Source organism: Lonchura striata, chromosome 10 (genome assembly GCF_050655825.1).
Source record: "Lonchura striata isolate lonStrDom1 chromosome 10, ASM5065582v1, whole genome shotgun sequence".
NCBI classification, from domain to species: domain Eukaryota; kingdom Metazoa; phylum Chordata; class Aves; order Passeriformes; family Estrildidae; genus Lonchura; species Lonchura striata.
Genome location: NC_140712.1, coordinates 5,162,726 through 5,185,796, shown reverse-complemented (window position 1 = coordinate 5,185,796; position 23,071 = coordinate 5,162,726). Strand labels below are relative to the sequence as shown.

Below are 23,071 nucleotides of genomic sequence, written 5' to 3'. Positions count from 1 at the left end.
ATGGTGTAAACTTAAAGCCAGTGGCGTCCCCTTCTCCAGGAGCCTCTGTTCTTAGAGCCATCTCTGCCAAGGGCACTTGGGGAGCAGCTGGTGGGACAGTGATCTCAGGAGCAGGAGGTTGGTGGGGGCAGTCAGGGTAGGAACAGTGGATCATTTGTTTGTGTCTGAAGGCAATTGCTTCCCCATGTCTTTTCAGTGAGGTGGAGGCACAGGATAAAACAGCAGTTCTGATTTTGGCAAGAGGTTTCTCCCACTTCATAGGAGTGGAGGAAAATAGAAAGAAAATTTGAAGGGAAAGAAAGGAAGGTGATTACAGTGAACCTTTGTGTTCACATAGAGTGTTGATCTCACCTAAGTCAGCAGAATATGGTGGTTGAGAAGGGCTAAAGTCTGAGAAGCTGAATGGTTATGGTAGAAAAAGAAAGTAGGTAAAGTGAGGTGATATCAGCAAAGTGACTTGGAAAAAATACATATGTGCATGGTTTAAGTGGAGTTGATAATGATCAAAGTGTGAGAGAATCTGCTGGGGACAGGGAGATCTTGGTACAAGGGTGAAGAGCAGATATTTTCAAAATATATTTCCAAGCTATTAGAAATTGAGAGAAGGAACTTCAGCAGTTGTAATCTGAGGATCAGCAATGATGATCTGGTTAACCCTAATAAAAAAGAAGGGAGTTTTCAGTTTTTAAAAAAAGTCACTAGATTTTTTTTTCTATATTGAATTTGCTTGAGTTTTGAGAAGGTTTTTTGATCCTGATCCTTCTATACTGATATTAGAAGGTTGTTCATATTCTATTAGTCCCTGAGCTGTTGCATGTATGTATTTATAAGAGGGGAGCAAAGCCCAACAATTGGCCAGTGGTTGCTATGATGTATGAATTGCTATAAAACATTGTCTGGGGAACATCATTGTCTTCTTGAATTAGTGTGTTCTACAGAGTTTACCTCTTCATGCTAAAAAGAAATTGTGCTGTTGCAGAGCTATCAAGAATATAATAAATCATCTAACTATGGCAAAATTCCATTGTCCTCCTGGCAGTATGCTAAAATAAACACTTACACTGATCTTTCTTGTACAGAATAATAAAAATTATCCTACAACTCTCAGATCTCGTAACAAAAACTACTGATAGTCACAGAGAGACAGATCTGAAGTTATTGTAATTGGAATTGTTCTATTGAACCCTTTCAGAAAGAGTATTTAAATGATCACAACCTGCTTTTTGAGTGGTTTGATAGCCAAGAAGCAAAAATTACTTCTTTGCAAAGTTGCTAAAACTGTTGTGGAACTATTTTTTGTAATACACCTTTTCCTCTGTTTGTAGTTACGTGGTGAACACGGGACTGGTGGACAAGCTGTGTTGCTGTTTCCTGTCTGTTCAAGGCCCTGTTGATGAGAACCCCAGTATTGCAAGTTTCCTGCAGAACGCCACAGCAGTGCTGCATGGGATGTGCCAGCTGTGCTGGGCTGTCAGTGGAAGGTGAGTGCACTGCCTCTGTCAGCTCAGGCAGGGCCTTCTGCTGAGGCTGCCAGCCAGAGCTGGCCCTCTGTGAGACACACAGGGACAGAAACAGTGCTGGAGATTCCCTCTGCTCAGCCTCTTACCAGCATCCTGTAATGAATTACCTGCGCTGAGCCTGCTTCTTATAAGCCATCAGAATTGCAAACTTTGCCTCCTTTACTCATCATTCCACACAGGCTGTTATCGCTGATAGCTTGAGGTGTCCAGTCTCAAGGACTTCAAGAGGTATTTTATTATCAGCTAAAATCAACTGTTAATTTATTTGTCTCTATGATTTGTCTCGAGAGCAGTCTAATTCAGCTCTTGTTCTTTAAATTACCACTGTCAGTAAGGAAATTCTATTTTCCATAAAGCTATTACTAGATTTGTGAAGGAATTTTCTAATGCAAAATGCTTGTTGTTGTAACCTAACCAAGGTTGTGGGAAATGTGCATGAGGGTGTGTGCCTGCCAGCAAATCTGGACTTCTGTGGTCTGCATTGTAGGACAGCCTGACACTCATGTGAGAGTCAAAATTTCAGAGCTTTGAGCTGCACTTACTAGAACCTACCACACCGTTACTGTTACACATTTCAGGAAAAATCAAGGCTAAGAGCACTTTACAATGCGTTCCTGAAAGGTAAAATGATGCTAGGGTTGAAAAACTAGAGCTAATAAAACATAACATAAGAAACAAAGCTGTAGGTAAGAGCTGTTGCTGGTAGCCAGGGACACAAACAGATGGAAAAAGAGCTGCAAGAAATATGAGCCCAAAGAGACCATCCCAACTTACTGAAATTTCCCTTTCTGAAAGCTGCCAACTTGGCATTTTAAATTCCAGCAAAGCACTGCCAGAAGTCAAATACTCACTAAATAAAATAATAAAAACATCACCCTTCTGTTACTGGAATAATAGTTCTAGCTCAGAGCGAGTAAGACTTGAAATTTCTGTAGCAGGCACACACTTCACCAAAATATTAAACATCTTTGCACCCCCAAAATAATACAGCACTGCACACGTACATGCATCAAGAACATCTGTTCTTTGTAGCACCAGAATAATTTTGGTGGGTTGAGTGTTTTTCTTCACAGTTACACCAAGAAGTATCTGATCTACAACCTCCATAAACAGCAATGCTCTGGATTTTATCCAAAGGTGCTGGTTGTTCATGATTGCAGGTTAGATTGTTCATTTGAGCATGAAAAGAAATGAGAGGAATGAACCTGGAGATTTCAAAATTGTTGTCTTTCACTTCAAGATCAAAAGCCTTGATGTAACTGATTAGAAGAGCAATTTAAATCACATGTCTTTCATCACCTGAACCCCCTGGTCATTTATGCAGTGTATGCAGAATGTAATTCTGTCTTGTTACAGAAGTCCTCAGTGCTGGAGGTGATTTTAAAAAAAATGTATTGCCAAAGACAGATTAAGGTGGCAGAAACAGAGCTCAAATTTATTGAATTCTTAAATATGTCACACTACAGTAATACATTATGTGTGATACCTGATTTGCAGCACAAAAGGTAGCCTCTCTGTGAGAAATACAGATGCCTCTTTCATTCCTGGTGAATGGTGGTGGTGTCACTGCAGCCTTTCCAGTGAGCTTTTCTCATTCTCCAGCTCAGCTGACACAGGCTTGAGCACCAAACCAGCCTGCCTGTTACAGCCCTCTGTCCATCCCACCCACTCTGATCAGCCAAAGTCTGAGGTTGTTACTGAAGTTTGAGGAGCCCAGGAAGAATTTCAAGTGCTCTGACACTGCAGCATGAAAAGAAGCTTTGCCAAATTAATGGCAGGCTTTTGCCATTGTTGCGAGAGCAATTTTGAAATGTTCTTTTCATATATCCTCCCATTTAAGATGGTTCCAGGTTGGAAACTTCTTTATACTCCTTAGTGGTAACCAGAGGATGGGGATATAAAATTAATCTGTTGGGGTTTTTTTCAGTAGAGCTTTATCAGGCTGTTATCTGTTCTTGGTTACAACTTTCACACAGAAAGTTGTAATTCCATATTAAATTCATGAGAGTACTGTGGTAGAGTGCTGTCTGGTCTGTGTGCAGCAGTGAGTGGCATAGTGGGAAGCTGACACAGGACAGTAAATATTGGGTGGGGTACCAGGACCAGCTCAGGGCTCAAACCAGCCCAGCACAACTGGGAAATCCTCTGTGAGCTGTGGGATTCTTCTCCTGTGCATTCAGATCTCACCAGGTTGTTGGGAGCTGTACTGCAACTGTAATTACCATATCCCCAGAGGGCCTGAAGTTCTTAAAAGATCCAGTTCTGTGAGTACAGAGTATGTTGGGCCATTTCTGGAGCTCTGAGGTAGGAAGAGCTGTCTTCCTGCCTTCCTCAAAAGCACATGTCATAAAACTCCAAATTCAGCAGAGTATTTCTAAACCAAGCTCTGAATTCATACCCAGTGTGTATTTGGACAGTTCCTTCATGGTAATAATTCTGTAGGCACTGAAGAGATCTCAGTCAAGTCCCTCTCTGCATGTGCCTCTATGTCAGGCAAGGTGTCACAACAATAGTGATTATTAGAGAATCACCTCAAATTATTTTATATATACATATATATAAATCAACATTATGTTTTAAATGAGGTTGATATAATGTAGATGGTAAAATTTTAAGACGTGAAATAAGAGACTTCTTTTATTACTGTGATAGACTTTAGGAAAAAAAAGTCCAAAATCATGGAGTTAGATACAGTAAAGAAAGGTCTTACTAATGTAGAAACATAAATTGGAGGATTTTCAATTTTAAAATCATAAAATGTTATTAAAATAAGAGAATCTATTCTGAGCATATGTTATAAACATACCCTATTATAAGAGAGGGATTTTCTTTCCATTAATGATCAAGGTCTTTAAAAAAGATTTAACTTTGATATTGATATTACTTTTCAAATTACCATTTTTGATACTGGCTAATAAATGCTTTATTGATCTTTTAATTGAAATTTTGCTGTAGATGGAATAGCACATTTTCCAAACACTGTGGAATACATATCAAAGATCAATTGTTGAAAACCGTAATAACTTGTTACCCTGTTTCAAGCTTATTTTGACACTTTATGTCCTCTTTTCTTACACAGTGAGAATCTTTGAGAGTGACTTGAGTCCTCCAACTGGAAGTCCTATTTTAATAATGCTGTTTTGCATCTATAGCTAACAGTGGAGGTGAGAGCCCCTTCCTCCCTGATGAGTTTAAATAAAAAAAAGATGTATGAGAGCTGAAAACAGGGCATTGTCCCTTATTGTTTGTAGAAGAAATCAGAAAATGCAGCATGTCTGATTATTGAGCTCTCTGCTGAGCAGATGATCCTGGCATTTGATACTTAGCCTTGAAAATTGTGGTCCTGGTAATGCTTAACTGGTTTTTGCTCACCATTAGGAGTAACAGTAGCCACAATTGAAAACAGATACATTTTTATTATCCTGAAATAAAGCAAAATATTAAATACATTTTATATGGGGTAGTGTGGCCATATAGACCTCTTGAAATCCGTGTGGAACTGCAGATGTCCAGTAGCAATGTTCAAGATGACAGCCCTGTTTTCCAGGGTGTCTCATTGTAAGTATGAGAGATCCAAGGCCTATTTTGGGCCCTCAGGTCCTGACTACACACATGGAATGTGCTTGGCTTGTACCCACAGGACAAAAAACAATGAGCAGGCTTGGAATGCAAGGAGCATTAATAAAAGCATGGCCCTGCTGCCTCAGCTCAGCCTTCCCTAAAAGCAGGGGGGGAGCACTAAGTGAGAATCTCCATGGCTGGTCCTTTATCAGCACAGCAAAGGTTTTGCTTATGTTCCTGTCTTCTGTAGTGCCCAGTGTTCATCCAGCCTAGATCCCCTTTTCCCTATTTCCCTGGACCTCAGGTTCCTGTCCCAGAAGTTTAATTGTTGCTCTGTGAAGGGCTAGAGTTAATGCCTTGGTTCACTTCTGCCCATGAGTGTGAGTAAATAAACTCCCACTGACACAGAAATGTTCCTTAATGCAAGGAGCAGGGGGAAACCCAGGGCAGTACTGCAGGGTAGGAGTCAGCCACTGAGGCAGAATGTTCTCCCCAGGAGCAGTAGAGTAGAGAGCAATAACACAGATACAAGGAGAATACTGCATTGTGCATAAGGGAATATTGCAAATAACAGTAACACAAATTATGTAGGTCCTTGGAACACCAGGTGTTGCAAGGTGAGAAAATTTTGCACTTTCCTCTATTTAATTGCCTTCAAGCTTTCTCATTACCACAGGAAAATACAGTGTCAGAGTGGTGCAGTAATTAAATTGTTGCTGTTCTGTCCCAAAGCAGTGGTAGGGTATATAAATGTGTGTCAGCAGCTAATGAAGCTGTGGTTCCCAGATGCAGTGGCAGAAAGCTGCAGATGGAGGGTCTGAGCAGGGAAACAGTGCCTGTCATGTCCCAGATCCACACAGAAGTGGGCTGGGCTGAGTTTTATTACAGTCATTAAGATAATGTCTGCTTTGGCTGCTGGATGGGGGGTCAGATGCAAGTCTGTCTCAACCTTGGTTTTGCTTCTCAGCACTTCCAAGGTACAGCAGCTCTAGCAAGTGTTGTTAAACTGACTCTAACTTGTGTCTGAAATTACTGGAAGGCTTCAGTTCATCACTTCTGTGCAGCACTGCAATCCCTGCTTGACAGTGGGAATTGTAGCAAGGTCTGACAGGTGCTTCATCTTTTATTATTATTTTGCCTCTTTATTTTGACATCTCTTTCTAAATAAAATAATTTAGAAGCAAAAAGTACTGATGATAGTTTTTAAATCCTAATAATAAAAAACCCCAACAGATTATATTCTAAGCCTCTTGGAAACTCATGTTTTCATTTTACTCCATGTTTTTAATCAGGAGTGTATGTTTCAAATATACAAACATTATAATGTATACTCTTAGAGAGGCTTGTCTGCTTGTTAGCTCAGCCAGTTTTTAAAACAATATATTTTCAGATATAAACAGTTTGCTCATATTGAAGCTTGGAGAAATTGTAGTTTTATACTTGTTCTTCAGAGTATGCTGTTTCTTATCAAGCTGTATTGAATTCCTGTTTCTAATAAATAGTGGTGTATTTTAAGCAACCAAGTAACACTGTTTAGTATCTTTCTTTCTTTCTTGTGATGTATATATCCACATTTTTTAATTCTTAAACTCTTTTTGTAAGTCACAGATCATATACCAATTCCTGAGACCCCTTGATGGCCAAGCTAAAAATCACAGTGGCAGCCCATAATGAAAATTCTGTGCATTTCATTAAATATATATATATTTTTTTTAAGATCGTGCAGGTTGTTTGACCATAATATAAATATTTGTCTGTTTTTCTGTGTTTATATTTAACACATAATTATTGTGACTGGTAAAGTTTGAAAGCTTGTTTGTTTTCCCAGCTCTATCAGCCAATGTGAAAAATCCAGTGGGTCTTGCTTCCCTTCAGGGATTTATTGAAGAGGTTTTCTCCATAGTGAATATTTTACTTTTGCAACTGTTACAGACTCAAAGTTTCTTTAAATAGGAGAATTAAGAGGAATTGCAGCTCTAGGAATCTGATCTGTTCAGTTATGTAAAGTCTGATTTTCTGGTGTGACATTGTTATCTTATATTATGAAGGTTTCTGGGGGTTTTTGCTTCAATCTGTCCCAAAAGAACTGAATTTTCATTGGGCTTATGTTTTGAGGTGAACTAAAAATCTGCTAAATGTATGAAACCCAGTGTTGTGCAGAATTGAGAAAAATCATTCAGAGCAGTAGAGGCAGAGGTTCATGCTTTATTTTACATAATTTCATAAAGCTTTTTTTTCTATTCTAAAACCCACAGCAAGTACAAGTAACTTCTTTTACCTTTTGTTATAAACATTTAGGCTTAAAGTGGTGGAACCAGAAGTTCAATTCAATAGGAGCCAGTGTTCTGTTCACAAACAGTTAATTGTAGTACAGACAACATCCAAACTAAATTCTTTGTAGCATTTCCTTCAATCCATCAAATCTAGAAGACAGATTTTTAATTTCTCTTTAACAGTTTTGTTCTGTACAAACTTCAAAACATATTTTCTGTGAAAAAACTAATGCTTGCATTTAGTTATTTTACAGTTGACTATTTAATGTATATTTTGATTGATTCTCTGCCCCAGAACAGCACAAAACAGTAAAAGGATTTCATCCAGCAATGTAAGCTTTCTCATATGGAATTGTTTAAAAATAATGATGGAGTGAGAGTTGAAAGCAAGCTAACTTTAACCTTTGGTAAAATTGGTCAATCTTCTGATTGCACAGAGTCAGAAAAAATTCTGTGAGGTATTATATGTAGTAATTAATTTGGGGTTATCATTTGACTGTGAGTGTACTTTTCTGTTTTGTACAGCTGAAGTAGTGAAGAGTTAAGTTAGGAAATACTAGTTGGCAGGAGAAGCTGTGCTCTCATGTGATCCTGTGGCAATAAACATTCTAGTTAGTCGAGTGTAACTAAGTGATGGCTAAGTGATGGTTAGCACATTTTGGCTACTGCATCCTGCAGAATAAATTCTTGGACATCAGAAGGTATTTTGGAGTGAGGAATACCAGGGAGCCCAGACCCACAGAGCAGGGCTGTGCACAGGGTGGTCCCAGAGCTGCCAGCTCTCCCTCCTCCTGCAGCCATCAGGTCTGTGCCTCCCTCCCAGCCAGGCTGATGTGCCAACACACCTGGAACTTTGCAGCAGGGATCTGCCAAAGGCACAGCTGGCACAGCCAGGTGATGGCTCAGGAAGTGTCTGTGCTGACTTCACACACACTCAGAGACCACAGAGCTTCAAAATGAAGATTTGGGGCATGGATTCCAGGCATAGGGATAGCAAAGCCCTACCATAAACTGTTGTGCAGTGTAGCCCCACTTAGAACTCTAGTACTTTTTTCCACTTTTTATTCTTTGTGGAGTAAATCTTAGGGTCTTAAGGAAAACATTCACAACTGTGTTGCTTTTGTTCTTACTGTGTTTTACTAAAGATCTGATTCTTCTGTCAGAGATTTGTGGACTACTTTTGCAGTTTGGAGTGGTTTTTGTCAGCATAGGTGTCCCTGAAGTAGGTCTGCGACATTGATCCTGGAGGTAGCAGCAGAGGGTACAGCACTGAATAGTTTTTTCAGCAGCATTGAATATTCACAGACTATAAATAGAAATCACTCAGCCATGGTACCCATGAGTGCAAATTTCAGATGAGATCACCCCTTCCGTCATCTGATCTACTGCTTTGTAAAGGTAAAGATGTGTGGGGACAGTGGTGGAAACAGATGAGTGCCAGTAGAGCAAGTTGTGTACAGCCCAATACTGTCCTGTCATACTCAGCTGAGCTCAGGGCTGCTCTGGGACCTGGGGAATGGAGCTTCATCATCATGCTCTGCCTCTTTCCCTCCCTGTGGTCCAAGGAAGTGATGGAGTGCTGCTAACAGACAGAAATTCTCGTGGACAGACATTGGTTTGGGTAAGATGGTGCTTTCTTGCCTGCTTAATTTGCTTCACTAGGAAGAGTGAAAATGACAGAACAAGGTGGTGGTTGCCAAAACTTGGTCGTTGCTGAGCTCATGGTTTAGTTTCTCTGTTGAAGAAGTCCATCTGTGACTGTAAAGAGCAGAATTAGTCAGCCTGCCTAGAATCTGTGTTGGAAATGTCACTGGAGCCAGTGTTTGTAAGAGAGGGTGCAGGGTGCTCCTGGTACAAATACAGGAGAGATTATTGAGAGCTGTTCTAGTCAAGGGAAGGCTCCTTTCTGGTTCTGCTCAACGGGAATATTCTGAGCCCTCTGAGTATCTGGTCTTTGCTGTCTTAAACTGAGGTCTTCAAACTTACAGATTATTTTAGAAAATAGTTCTGGTTTTCACTTCGATTTCCTTTGCTTTTAGTAGTTATAAAAGGGAAAAATACCCTCATTTAAGTTGTCCTTTTATCATATTTTCTCATATAATTTGTCATATATTTCTTTAATTATAACAAGGAATTATATATACACTCAATCTTTGTAGTCTCTTTAGATATTGACACTTCTCTTTTTTCCTTTTTTTTTCCTTTTTTTTTTTAAGATGGAAACATAGTAGATTGGTAAAAAACAAAACTTTGATGTAGCATATTTTCATTGTTGCTGTTTGCTGTGTTTTATTATTTTAGTGTTTCTTTTGAATGAAATCTGGGTGTGAGAATGGAAAGGGCAGTCTGAGTTATTTGCCTGCCTGTGCTGATATCCTAGATAACCAAAAACCTTCTCCATTGTTTTATGTGAACACCCAAGAGATGGCAAAGAAACCCAGTTTCCTGTGTACACTTACCTGTGCTTTGCTGCCCTGCTGCAGTCTCCCATAACAGCATTTGACTGGAGTAAGAAGCGGTGTGTTTTCCTACTGCTCCACGCTTCATGCTTCAATTCCTGCAGAACCGTTTGATTAACATCATCTGTTCCCAGAAACTTATTTCACTACTTAGGTAGGCAGTTTGTTCCAGTGCCTGCAGCCCATCATTGCGGCGGGAGAGGCTCCAGGCAGTTCTCCCACTGCTGCTGGCTGCTACTGCAAGCAGCAAAGGTGAGAGCAGGCTGCTGACCCGAGGCAGGGCTTGCATGGAGCCCCTTCGTGCTCCCACAGTGTCCCCAGGCTCCGTGCTGGTAGCAGGAGCACAGGCACAGGATGTGAAGCAAAATCCTGAATGATACAGCTGCACTGCAATTAGAAAGAGCTTGAGATGGTGCCCTAATTATTGCAAGTATTTTCTGGAAGTGCTGTGGTTTCCTGGCACTTCAGGCAGCAGGCTTTCCCTGGTTGCCAGCTCAGTGTTTCTCTAGCCTTTGGCTTCTCGGGTGCTCCTCGCTCTCAGCGCTCGCTGTTCCTCGGCAGGTCCTGCAGCGTGTTTGACAGCGCCCGCCAGGACCCCACGGGACTCACGGCAGCTCTGCAGGCCACGGATCTGGTGGGGGTCCTGCACATGCTCTACTGTGTCCTTTTCCACGGCACCATCTCGGATCCAAACACAGCCAGCCCCAAAGACAGCTATGCTGCCAGCACAGTCCAGGTCGCCATCCAGAGTTTGCGTTTCTTCAATAGTTTTGCTGTTCTTGACCTGCCTGCCTTCCAGGTAACAGATGTTTTAAAACTTCTCTTGGTGGGATAATGTTAATTATTGATTATATCTTTGGACTAAGTTTTGTCTTTAAGATCTTGATTATTGAAGGAATTTTTAAATGTTAGGTTTCATGCATAAAATTTGTATCTGTTGTTATATCTACCATATAGATATAACTGATGAATTTAACCAAAAAGTGAAAATTTAGAATACGATAAATGCTGAATCCAAACCATTATGTTTTCTAACTTCTTTTTTACTTGTTTCTAGTATAGTACTTTTTATATTTATTAAGCCCCAAAAGTGTAAAAAGAAAAATCTTAGTCAAAAGGACAAAATACCACTTTTTCTTATGTGAAAGGATTTGCTTGTATTATAACCACATATTACATTTTCCAGTGCTTTCAGGGGCCATTTGATTTAAGATTGTGCAGCTGAAACTGATTATCGCTTGATATAATTTTTTTAGCAAGTAAAATTTTGTTGACCAAGAATTGGAAATATGTTTTCATAATTTTTATTAAATTAAAAAAAAGAGCTGCATTTTGAGTCCTGAGGACTGCGTACCTTTGTCTGTGAACAGAGTTCAAGTGTAAATTAATGATTTTGCTGTGCAAATACTGGTATATTTCTCAGGTAAGTTAGTAAAGTTGTATTGTTATTATAAAATACCTGTCAGAAGGCATTGCTTTGAAAACACAGCAGCCTCACTCTTAGACAATTCAACAGAAAAGGTTTCTTTTTAATTTAATGTGTAATTTGTAGTATGTTTTATCACACTCTCCATCTGAAATGCATTAAACTCAGCAAGAGCTTTTCACAGGAATTTAGTGTGGCTTGTTCAGTTGGTGTTTCTTCCCATGGACTTTTAGTACATTTGGTATCATCTATAATAACAACAGCAAGACTTCTGTGTGCAGCAGTGTTCATCTGTAGCACCAGCCCAGTCAGGGTTTCTTTACAGGGAAAGAAGCAGGATATTGACTGGAGTCTCATTGCACACATTACTGACTCCATTTCTTTCTGTCAGTCAAGGCAGTTCCCTCCTACCTCTCGTTCAGCACCTCTTGGTTTGAGACTGGCTGTTACAGGGTGTATGCCAGAGTCAGGCTTGAGCTGGATCAGGTACAGTTTGCAGGCGAGCTGTAGCAAATCACACTGTCTGGAGGGCTGCTCCCTGATATCCCAAGAAACCACTGTTCATTTTTAAAACACCATCTCCTGCTTACCCTGTCTGTATTTACCCCTCTACCCACACCGTTACATCCCAGCATTTATAATTAACAGTCAGCATTCACTTCCAAACCCATGGTCTGTGTTAATCTGTTCTACCTAAAATGGTGCAAGTCAGTAACTATTGCATGAAGGGTGGTCAGAACCCCAGCTGCAGTGGGAGCTGCTTCTCTCGGTTCATGGACACTGGGCTGTGCTCAGGAAGTGTCCAGCTGTTTGCTGGGCTGTGGGCATGGTGTTGTTTGTGATGGACAGGCACCCTGGGGTAGCCTCAGCAGCTCTCCCTTCCCATGCATTAATGTGATTTGTTTCTGTCATGTTAAAAATAACATCCACCTGAGGCAGTTTGCTGGACACTGACCCCATGGGCCATGGCAGGCTGGCAGACAGCAGAGGGAAGAGCCTCCCTTATGCACTGTGTGATCATTATCTCTAAGGAGTAGTTTTATCACAAATTGGTAGAACTATGGAATAGGGGGTTCTGATTAGCAGAAGAGGTCTGGTATTCTCAAGTTTGTATTAGCACAGATGGCTCATGGATATATATTTCATTTAATTTGACAGTATAAACAATTGAAAGATGGTAGTGAGAAACAGCACAGGGTCCTGAGCTGATATTAATTCTGGCTAAAAAGGAAGCATAGTTTCCTTGAAAAATTAGTTTAACTTCTATACACAAACTCAGGTGCCCTTTGACCTGTTGTTATCAGAGGAGGTTAAACCCAGAGTACTGGGTCACAGCATGCACAGACAGCATTAATTAAATAAGGATGGACCTGAGAACATGGCATTTACGTGACATAAAGCAGTAAATAGTGGCTATATTGAGGATTAAATTTTGAAAATACACTGATTTACTAGAATGATTGAAGTTCAAGATTGAAAGCATCCACAGCTGAGCCTGATTTCATTGTCAAGGATCCTGCTTTTGCTGGGTGTATTTGGAATTCAGCAGGACTAAACTATGCCACAGCCTGGGATTAATGTATATGTATTTACCACAGGCTACAAGGTAGAAAATAAAGAAAATTCTGAAATGAAAGAGATCTTCTCAGGCCTGCATTGCTGTTTCATTGGAGTTAGGAGACTGTCATGCTCATTCCTTGTGCTTTAGTTTTCCCCTTTGACCCTGTGTCGCTCTGTCTGTTTGACATGTTTATTAAATAGAGGCTGTAGGCTGCACAGATAAAATCTAATTCTGAATCTCCACATTACAGCTATTTGCCTACTTTTAAAAAACATCCCAAGAAGCTTTGCAGCTGAATGTTCTCTCCTTTTGGATGTTTCTAAACTTTTTGTAATGTTTGAAAAGTCATTATTTGTTATTAATCACTGTATTCCATTCAGGGCATGAGTTATTCATGAGAAATGCATTTTGCGCTGTTGCAGAAACGAAGCTGGTTTGGTTTCTTTTGCTTATTTCTAAGAGATACTAATAAATATTCCTGGATCATGTAATGTATGTCAAATGAAATTGACAACTTAATGCTAACTGAATGTCAAATAAGCAGAATGCAGTTTTTCCTGCATCCCTTGAAAATTTGAATTTATTCCTGCCTCTGTGGCTTTTAATATTATATTCCAGTTGGGAACAATAAGCAGCTGAAAAAAGAGATCTGATTGTGGCATTTCACAAGGAAGAACATAGTCTGTACTTTGCAAAAACACCCCAGAAGGGTGCAGTTGATGTGTATGCAATTCACACAAGTTCTAGAACATACTGCTGAAGCGTGATTTCTGTTTCTTGGTCTATTTTCAGTCAATTGTGGGAGCTGAAGGACTGTCCCTGGCCTTCAGGCACATTATCAGCTCTCTGCTGTGGTACTGCTCTCAGCATACCTGTGAAGGATTGCTGCACGAAGTCATCATTTGTGTGGGCTACTTCACTGTAAACAACCCAGATAACCAGGTAAGGCAAATGGAAAAGAGGATCAGAAGTTATCAAGGGCACATTTAGTCATGGATCTCTCCATTTAGTCAGGAAACTCATCCTGTCAGCATTGGTTTTGAAGCACTTGGGATTCCTGAGAGCTCAGATGGATGCGTTTGCAAAAGGGAAACTGAAGTGTCTTAAGACAAAGACATGAATTTTGTGTGTCCATAGGCAAACTCCATTTGTAGTTCTTATGCTGCCATTGCACTGATTTGAATGGGTGGGCCTTGCACCCTGCCAGGGCACATTAGCCACTGATATTTTTAATTCTAAGTTAGCTTCACATCAGCTTAGTCAGATGATTGTGGTACCCAAGTTAAACCTTTTTAAAGCAAACAAAGCTACTCTCTAATACAGACGTGTCTTTGGATGCCAAGGTAGCTGTCTCCCTGCTTAAACCAGTGCTCAGGTTTAAGCCATTCTTATCCATGACTCTTTTCAGTCATAAGCTAAATGCCCTATTCAAGAAACAGTGGAAATTCCCCTTTAGCTTCCTTGATTGTTGTCTGCTTTTGCCACTGGACTCTGTGACCTCTTTTACTGGTTTATAAAGTAACACAGACACAAAACTCAAAAAATATTTCAGATATATTGGTCTTAAAAATCTCCTGGTTTCCTCAGCTTATATGTAGCATCTCAGGATGTATTGGCAGAGCAGGACAGGCTCTTTGAGTATGTGAAGCTGACTTTGAATGTGTAGGTCCTGCAGTGCCCACTTTTTGGGTATGATTCAGCTGAATGCTGCATTTTGGGAAGGTACTCCCTGTGTTCTCTCTCTGTGCTTGTTCCCTGTTTTGATCAACTTTGGGATAAGGGTTCAGGATGAGAAGCTCAGTGCCCTCAGTTCAGCTGATGAGCAGGAGGAAGTGTTAAAATTTGTCAGGAAAGGTTTTAGAGAAAAGCTGCTCTATAACATTCTTGCAATTATTGACTATAATTGGAACATCTAAAAACTGACAATGCTGTCACAAGTATTATATAATTATACAGCGATGTTTCTGTGGGATTGGCCACAGCTGGAGGGAGGATGCTGCAGCCTCCCTACTCTGTGTGACCAAAATCCTACTCAGGATCTTCAGAGAGGTAGTTTTTAACCCTGTGTGATGCTGCTGCCATTTTGAGTCCCTCTGCTCCCGAAGAGTCGACCTGGCTCTCAGAAGTGCCAGCAAACCGTGTTGTCTTGTCTCTGCAGCTCAAATATTTCTGTTCTGGCACACAAGCCCAAACAGATGTGATTCATTGCAAGGAGGACTTGGCACTGCAGGAGCACTGCAGCAGAGGGTTCCTGCAGCAGAGGGTTCCTGCAGCAGAGGGTTCCTGCAGCAGAGGATTCCTGCAGTAGAGGGTTCCTGCAGCACAGGGTTCCTGCAGTAGAGGGTTCCTGCAGCACAGGGTTTCCTGCAGCCCAGTGTTCCTGCAGCACAGGGTTCCTGCAGCACAGGGTTTCCTGCAGCCCAGTGTTCCTGCAGTCCAGTGTTCCTGCAGCTCAGCATTCCTGCAGCACAGGATTCCTGCAGCACAGGGTTCCTGCAGCACAGGGTTCCTGCAGCACAGGGTTTCCTGCAGCCCAGTGTTCCTGCAGCTCAGAGTTCCTGCAGCTCAGCGTTCCTGCAGCACATGGTTCCTGCAGCACATGGTTCCTGCAGCAGAGGATTTTCTGCAGCACATAGTTCCTCAGCCCAGGGTTCCTGCAGCAGCACCAGCCTGCCGTGCCAGCAGTGCTGGTGCCCGGGATGCTCCGGCTGGGGCAGTGGACACTGGGCCCTGGGGGAGCCTTGGGCTGGGGCTGGGCTTTGCAGCTGGGTCCTGGAGCCTTCAGCTTGTGCTTTTGGGGCTGAAGGTGACCTCTGCAACTCTCAAAGTCAGGTTCAGGGTTTCAATCACAGCCATGCTGTGTCAGTCCTTTTGTGTCCTAAACACTCTCTTTTAGGGTCGTTTGCATTGGAGGCACCAGTGTTCTCAAAGATGTCATGACATGCTTAACTTTTAATGTAATTTCTAATATTCCTCTTTAATAAGATTTTAGCTGAGGAAAAGGCATATGTGTTTGGCTTTTTTGTTTAAAAAAACATTTTGAAAAACTGAAGGTTTCCTCACTCAGGTACTTGAAAAATACTGGGAAGGATTTTTAGTGAAGGGAAGTAATTTTTCTTTTACTACCAGGCAAAGCAGTATGACTTCCTTATGATCATTATTTTAAGGTGCTCTTTGTGTTGTGACTTCTACTAGACAGACTGCTTTTCATGCAGAGGGAAGTGCTTTCTATTCATTCAGTTATGGTTTAATTTTTTATTATGTTAAGAGCTTCCAATTTTTTTTCCATTGTTGATCATCTGGGGAGTCCTACTAAAAATAAAAAATTGGTCTCACAGTGAAAGTTTTCAAATAGTAGGCTTGAAGTCCTGGCAACTACAGTGTAATAAAAATAGATACACTAGACTTGAGCTATGAAAACAAATTTCTATAAAGCCAGATAGCTCTATTTAGTATTTGAGTCAGCTTTATCTGAGTCCATAACTGACATATTTCAAGGCAGATTCAGGTTCTTCTTGCAGTCAAATGTGCATTTGTTTGGAAACATTTGTAGTTTAAAGTCCATTCCTCTCTAAATTTGTGTTTCTTACTACAAATGGAGGTGTGTTTTCATTCCTGTCAATACTCTAAACAGAAAAGGACAAACAGTTGTTTGGAGTTTTCAGCGTCCCATTTTGTGGTTCCTTTGTCTATCCACATCAACAGATAAATATCCAAAGCAGCAAAGCAGCATACTGGAAGAAGGAAAAAAAGGGAACTTAAAAAAAAAAAAAAAAAAAAAAAAGCAAAGCAGTTTTCCAGTTTGGAGAATAGATTTCTAAAACAGAAATTTTACAGCCTGTCAACCTCAGCATTGACCTTCTGTAGTAGTACTGTGATTTAAGTAAGTGAACTACTATCACTATGCAGTCAAAATCATAAGAGGGCAATTTCCTAAATATTTCACATTCATAGAACAAAATCATCCAAGAGCATCATATGCCAGTCATTTAATAATACCGGTTTGACTTCGTTTATTACACAGTCTGTAGAAGTCTTTGTAGTTAGTTGAGTAGCAAATAAAAAAGGAAGCAGGAAAGTGCTTTTCTCTTGTGCAGCTTGGAGATTGAGATTTCCTCCCAGCTCCAGGAGCCCTCAGCCCTCCTGGTGGGTCCCACATGCAGAGGCTCTGCCTGGGCTCCCACTTGGTGTTTGCACCACGCCTGGCTCTTGGGCCAGCCCCAAGTGATTCTGTCGAGGAGCACTGAGGACAATGGATTCCTGAGGAACACATTCCTGAGTGTTTTGATAGTGCTTGCTCTGTTTATTTTAAAAAGGCTGTGATTTTGCTGACTCTGCCCACATATAATATATTAGTAATATTCCCTTCCTTCGTTCCTATTTTGTTTTAACATTCAAAAAGCTTTTCCAGGGCAGCTGCTGTCACTGAAGAAATAAATCAGTTATGGAAGTGCAAACTGCAGAAGGCAAGGAGTGTTTCTTTAGTATTTGAAACACTGCAAGACCAGCAGTGAGGCTGTTCTGTATCGACACATGAACTTGTGTTTACTACAGAGCCAGACAGCCCCTGCTCACAGCCCAGCTCAGCCTCACTGGGCATCTGCTCCTCAGGAGGGACCAGCAGGGAAAAGGGATTCTCTTTTTCTGGCCACCATTTAATCTGCTACTATACAAAAACAGGTCCCATGATACCAAGGATGGGCATGTAAAGCTAAACTGTGTAATAAAAATAATGTCCAATCTTTCAATAGCCAGCCCTACTATACCAGACTGTAGAATTACAGTTTCTAATTAAAATATTCTTGTTAGTTAAAATTATCCTTCTATTTCATTACATTTTTATTCCCTTTTATTGTTTGATTTAATTAGTATAATGAATATAATTAGCATGTGCTGTCAACTCACCTTATTTGCATATTATATTGAATAATTGAATGTGATCCTATAATTAAATTAACAGGAATGACAGATGATTTGCTTTCTTTCACATTGCTGCATTGGGAATAGAAATCTTTCCATATTCATTGCAGTTGGGGAATATTTTTCATCTGAAAAGTCCTCACAAATCAGATCCTCGGACTCAGGATCTTGCTGATAGGCTCCAAAAGAAGTTGCACTGCTATGCCTTTATTTAAATAAAAATAGCTTTTGTTCTGCCAGTCTTTGGTACACACTGTATTTAGAATGCTCTGGAAGAATCCTACCAATAAGGGTTTGTAAGATATGAACTGTATGCTTCTACAATATACTGTTGCTGGACTGCAAAATAAAACCTCTGCTGAAAGAGTTAGGAAAAAATGTGTGTAGCTTTTCAGGACTTTGTTATAAAAATAGGCATGTACATAGAAGTAAGAAGTTCTCTCAGAGGTTTTTTTAAAATTTACATGCACACTGTGTTCTTGAAGAAGGGGTTTAATTCCCAGAAATCTTGCAGCTGCATAAGTCTCACTTACTTCTCCGTCCAAACCCTCTATCCCCAGAGATTTGTGTCCATAACAAGGTATTTTACTATAAACTCATAACTAATTGAAATGTTAATATCTAATGATCCATATGCTGGAAATAGAAGCATATGGAGTTTGATTTAATAGTATCAGTCACCTACTAGAAATTACTCCTTGCTATACAGGTATGGAAAATTTGTTGCAAAACGTTGTTTCAGGCATCTCAGCTAAGTCCAGGTAAAGGAGTTAGGAGCAGTGAGATTACAGGATATTTTGGGAGGGAATTTCTCCCATGTTTAAATATGTAAAACATCACACAGCAGTATCACAGATAAAAATATAATGTGTAAAGAAATTGAAATATTGTATGGTAGGCACAGTTCTGAAAGGATCTTGAAATTTAGGACTGACTTGTGGCATCCAAAACGTGGTAGTTAGACCTCAAGAACGGTTTCATCCCAAGATTATTTTTCTTTTTTTTTTTGTTAAATGATTGACTCATGGTGATATTTTCTTCTAAGCATTTCTTCTGTGTGGTAAGTCCTTCTTGTGCCATAAAGTAACAGGAGCCTTTTTTCCCACCGGGTGTATCACAAATATATATCTGTGTATGACACATCCTAGCTGTGGTTACAGGTACTGAGCTGCAAGGGACACTTACAAAGGGACTTAAGATTAAAAGTGACCTTCTGGAGAGAAATTATTTTGTGCTTTTGACAGAGTTAGTACATACTAGTTTTAGTATGGGGCCAGTTTTTCTCTAGTGTTAGTGGGAAGGAAGAAAAATACTTCTAAAGTGGAAAACTTGTGAAAAACAGAAGTCAACAGGAAACCTTGCAAGTTATAAAAATATGTAGAGTTTCCATATGGGTTGTTTACTAGAGGCCATCATTAAACTTTCGTAGTTTATGTTGCTTTTGGGACTGTGAAGGAACTGGAACAATTTTGATCTGGTAGGTGGATTTTGTGAAAATACGGCACAAAGAGTAAAGATGCAGGAATTGGTAGTTACCATGCAGTTAACATCCCTATCTCTAAGTAAATAAGATCTGAATTTACTTAATTCTGATTTTGTTAGTTTCTTCTCGAACAGGGATTTTTAGGAGTATTGATCTCATGTTGAGGTTACAGATTTTTTCTTTAAAACTTTTTTTAAAAGCCTCAGAACCTGATGTTTTAAAGCCCTATAGGTTTGACCAAGAAATACGCCTGGTAAATTTTGTGGAATAGCTGATTTTGGCAAGTGAGTGATTCATGGGAAGTTGTAGTCTTGACTCACATTTAGAAGCACTTCAGCTTGTGAACAGAAATCCCCTGAGGATTAAAGTGCCCGAGTTAGAGCTGAGTACATTAAGGCAGCTCTATAATATATGCCTTGGCTCTCACAGCCTTACATCCTCAGCCACATAAATTCACTTAAGTGAACCAATGTCTTCAGGAGAGATGGAATTCCTGTCTGGGCAGTCAGGGAAAAGTGGGGAAGTCTTTTAGGTAATTTGTCAGACACCTTTGTTGTTGTTTGAGCTTCCTGATGAACTTTTTCTTTTAAAGAATGATCTATGACAAAGCAAATCAAATATATCAAAAGCATTTGGGACTGCACATTTCATGTGTCACATCTTAATTATATTGCTAACATTCCAAAATGCATCCTGGATCTTTTGGTGGGGTTTCAGAGGATGTGGGGAAGGTAATTTAATATGAGCAAAGATTTAGCATGAAGTAAGGTGTATTTAGTTTCAGTTCACAAAGACTGGCTCATTCCTGTAGAGACGAGAAGAGAAAGCGCATAGGAATTAGTGTGAGAAATTAATGCATTTGGATTTATCTTACTGTCTTCCTCTCAAACTGTAAACACGGAAGAACAAACTTCCTTTCCAATGTCACAAGAGCTGGTAATTTCACAGCCTTCAGTAGAGTCCATGGCTGAGGCTTGGAGAAGAGAGGGAGCAATGGGCTGCTGCAGCGTTCTCATCTCACTCCTGGGCCAGGAGAAAAGGAGTTTGGTGGTCTCAGCTTAATCCCCAGTGCAATTTCGTCCACATCGAAAAGACACCAGGGAGTTCGGCATAATCCTGTTTGACGAGCGGCTTGTTCCCGGCTCGGAGCTGCGCCCGGCCGCGTTCGGAGCTTGCGCAACCCCTGTCGGCCCTTCCTGGGAGCTGCTGCTCGCACCGAGACTGAAACAGTCTAAAGCCTGCAAATCTTTAATCATCAGCCTTGCGAGCTATTGTGTGCCTCGCCTCATGTGTGAGGGAACTCCCTGTGCCTCTCTCGTAAACTGGCGCTCTGCAGGCTGCGTGTTCCGGAGCTGGCAGCTCTTCCTTGGGTGCTGCTCCCAGGCTGGGAGCCTGCGAGAGACCCGGAGCAGCCTCCCCAGCCCTCGTGTCCTGCTCAGCTCGAGTCACACTTGCTTGAAGCGATACTGAAACGTAAAGAACAAAACACATTAATTGAGCACTGTGGAAAATGTTGCTCGTCTTCCTTTCCCCTTAGTAAAGGGTAAATTGTAAATCATTTTTTGTGGCAGAAAAGCACATTTTCTTGCTCTCTCTTTGAAGCTTTGTCTCAGACAGCTCTGTAATATGTCCAGTGGCTCAGTGTTTCACAAGCTTTTTAGTTGATGATTGGCTACTTTGACAAACCATTTACATTTCTTGTGAAAGCTATAAGACAAAACGTGCTAGGAATAATAATTCCAAGACTATATAGCTTACTTGTGAGTAGAGTTCCAGAGTGTGGCAGAAAATATTTGCTTTTGAACAGACAAAATGCTCTGAGACACACAAAAAGATTTTATGTGTTTCAGACTGTAATGTTTGAATTATTCACACCTTCTGAGGATTTTGACCCAAACTAGCTCTGTTTCCAAGGATGCTGGCAGAAACCTCAGCCAATAGTTTGCCTGAACTTCTGTAGGCTGGTCCTGTCTTTTCTCTACCCTTTAAATCATCTTCATTCAGATCAGTTGGATTTCATTCAGAGTAAATGACTGGAGAGTCACGCCCAAAGCAGCAGCCTAAGTTTAAAGGGGTTCATCATTGAAGCCGGAGATGTATTCTGAGTGTGAAGATGATTCTTCAAAAACAGTGCAGGGCTACAAAGGCTAATTCTAATCACTTCAGGGCTCAGAATAACACCTGAGGATTTGAGATGTGTCGTGATGGGTTAGGGTTTTTTTATCTGACAGAATATATGTATTTCTTATACATTGGATCTGTAATAATACTTTCTGATTAAAAATAATTAGCCCAACACTTAAACATATGAATCTTCTATTACATAATTGTGTAAACAATGAAGTTTAGAATTTTATAGAAAGCAGTGATACCCTTTGCTTTAACAGGGTCCTTAAGTATATGATTAACATGAAGTGTGAGAACAACCTCACATTTAAATGTTTCTTTTTATGCAATAAGTGCTAAAATGCTATCACTCAGAAAGTTAGGCTTTTCTTTAATGCCTTTTCCAGGTCAGATACTAGATTATCATTTTCTCCCGTAGCCTGCACAAGTATTAAATTCACAAGTAACCTCAATTCTCAATGCAATTAGAATTGCTTCCATTTTCCTTTCATCACATTGTAATGAAGTTTACATTTTACAATATTTGTTTAATATTATTTATTTATTGTTGAATTTAATCTTTCATATACTTCATTTGTTGTCTTATGACTAAGGTGACTTGTTTTAGCTGTCATTCTGGGCTGCATTTTTTCAAAAGCTCAGTATAACAAACTTTTGCTAGATTTTCCACTATCATCACTTTTGATAAGCAGTTTTATGTTTTCAGTGCATCACTGTCGTGGTGGTTGGCCCTTGTCCTATCCTAAATGTTCATATGTCTTAGGATGGTTACACAAAAACCGATGTGAGAATTTTTTCCTCTGATGTATACACAGAGCACCCTTGAATCTGCTTAAACCCTAGAGCTCTAAAAGGAGAATGCTTAGAATGTGGTTTATAGGAAGACTGATGTTATTCCTGAACACCCTTATCTTCTCTCTGAAAGCTTATGTGTGACACTAAGAAAATAAACACTGGATTTTTCAAATAGACAAAATTCTTATTTTTAAATTTGAATGTAGCAATCTGGAACTTTCCTTTTGCATGGAAATGGTTCTCTGATTCCTGAGAAATGCTAGGAGGAATTTAGAACATTCTTTGCTCAGAGCTTTGCCAATAGTGAAGTTTGCAAAATGGAAAGAAAAGAGCTTGACCTTAAAACAGAAGAAGAGCCTAAGTGGTGACATATTCTGCTGATTAAATACTAGCAGTATGAGATCTGTTTATATAGAAGCAAAGAAATAATGCAGATCTAACTTTGAAGAGAAACTCTGGACTACTAATATAAAGACTTATTTCTTTTACAAAGTTGTAAATAACCTGACATCAAACAGAGGGATTTAACTGGTTGATGGAATACTGTTACAGGAATTAGATGCACAGTTCCTGTTCAATGAAGTTATTACTTGTTAGTACAAATTAGAATTGGCATTTATATAAATGATAAATACATGGATAAGAAACATTAGTAGCTCCCATACTAAGTACCATTTTAAGATGCTAATGTTTATAATGGCCATGTTGAAGTTTGGAAGCACAGGTCATCTGAGATAGCAGAGAAAGCAGGGAGTGCCCCTCAGAGAACCATTAACTTTTTAGACTGAGCTGTTCTAAGAAAATTGCATCTGAACGTGAACTACATTATAACAGAAGAGCACAGACAAGTAAAGGGCACATTTTAATGCTTCATTTCATAAAAATTAAAGGAAATTCTGGTGGAAAGGATGTTTTTCTAGAAAGTGAATTCAGCTCCTGGTAATAA

General features: G+C 40.0%; 1 protein-coding gene across 5 annotated transcripts in view; it reads left to right on the top strand.

Annotated features, from left to right (window-relative positions):
* SCAPER (S-phase cyclin A associated protein in the ER) overlaps positions 1–23,071 on the top strand; it is a 134,876-nt gene that overhangs the window by 101,425 nt on the left and 10,380 nt on the right. For all 5 annotated transcript variants that reach the window (XM_021543407.4, XM_021543406.4, XM_085588457.1 and 2 more), the window contains exons 27-29: positions 1,326–1,481; positions 10,375–10,612; positions 13,593–13,742. In XM_021543407.4, coding sequence (XP_021399082.3) covers positions 1,326–1,481; positions 10,375–10,612; positions 13,593–13,742 — 544 coding nt within the window. The remainder of the gene's footprint in view (positions 1–1,325; positions 1,482–10,374; positions 10,613–13,592; positions 13,743–23,071) is intronic.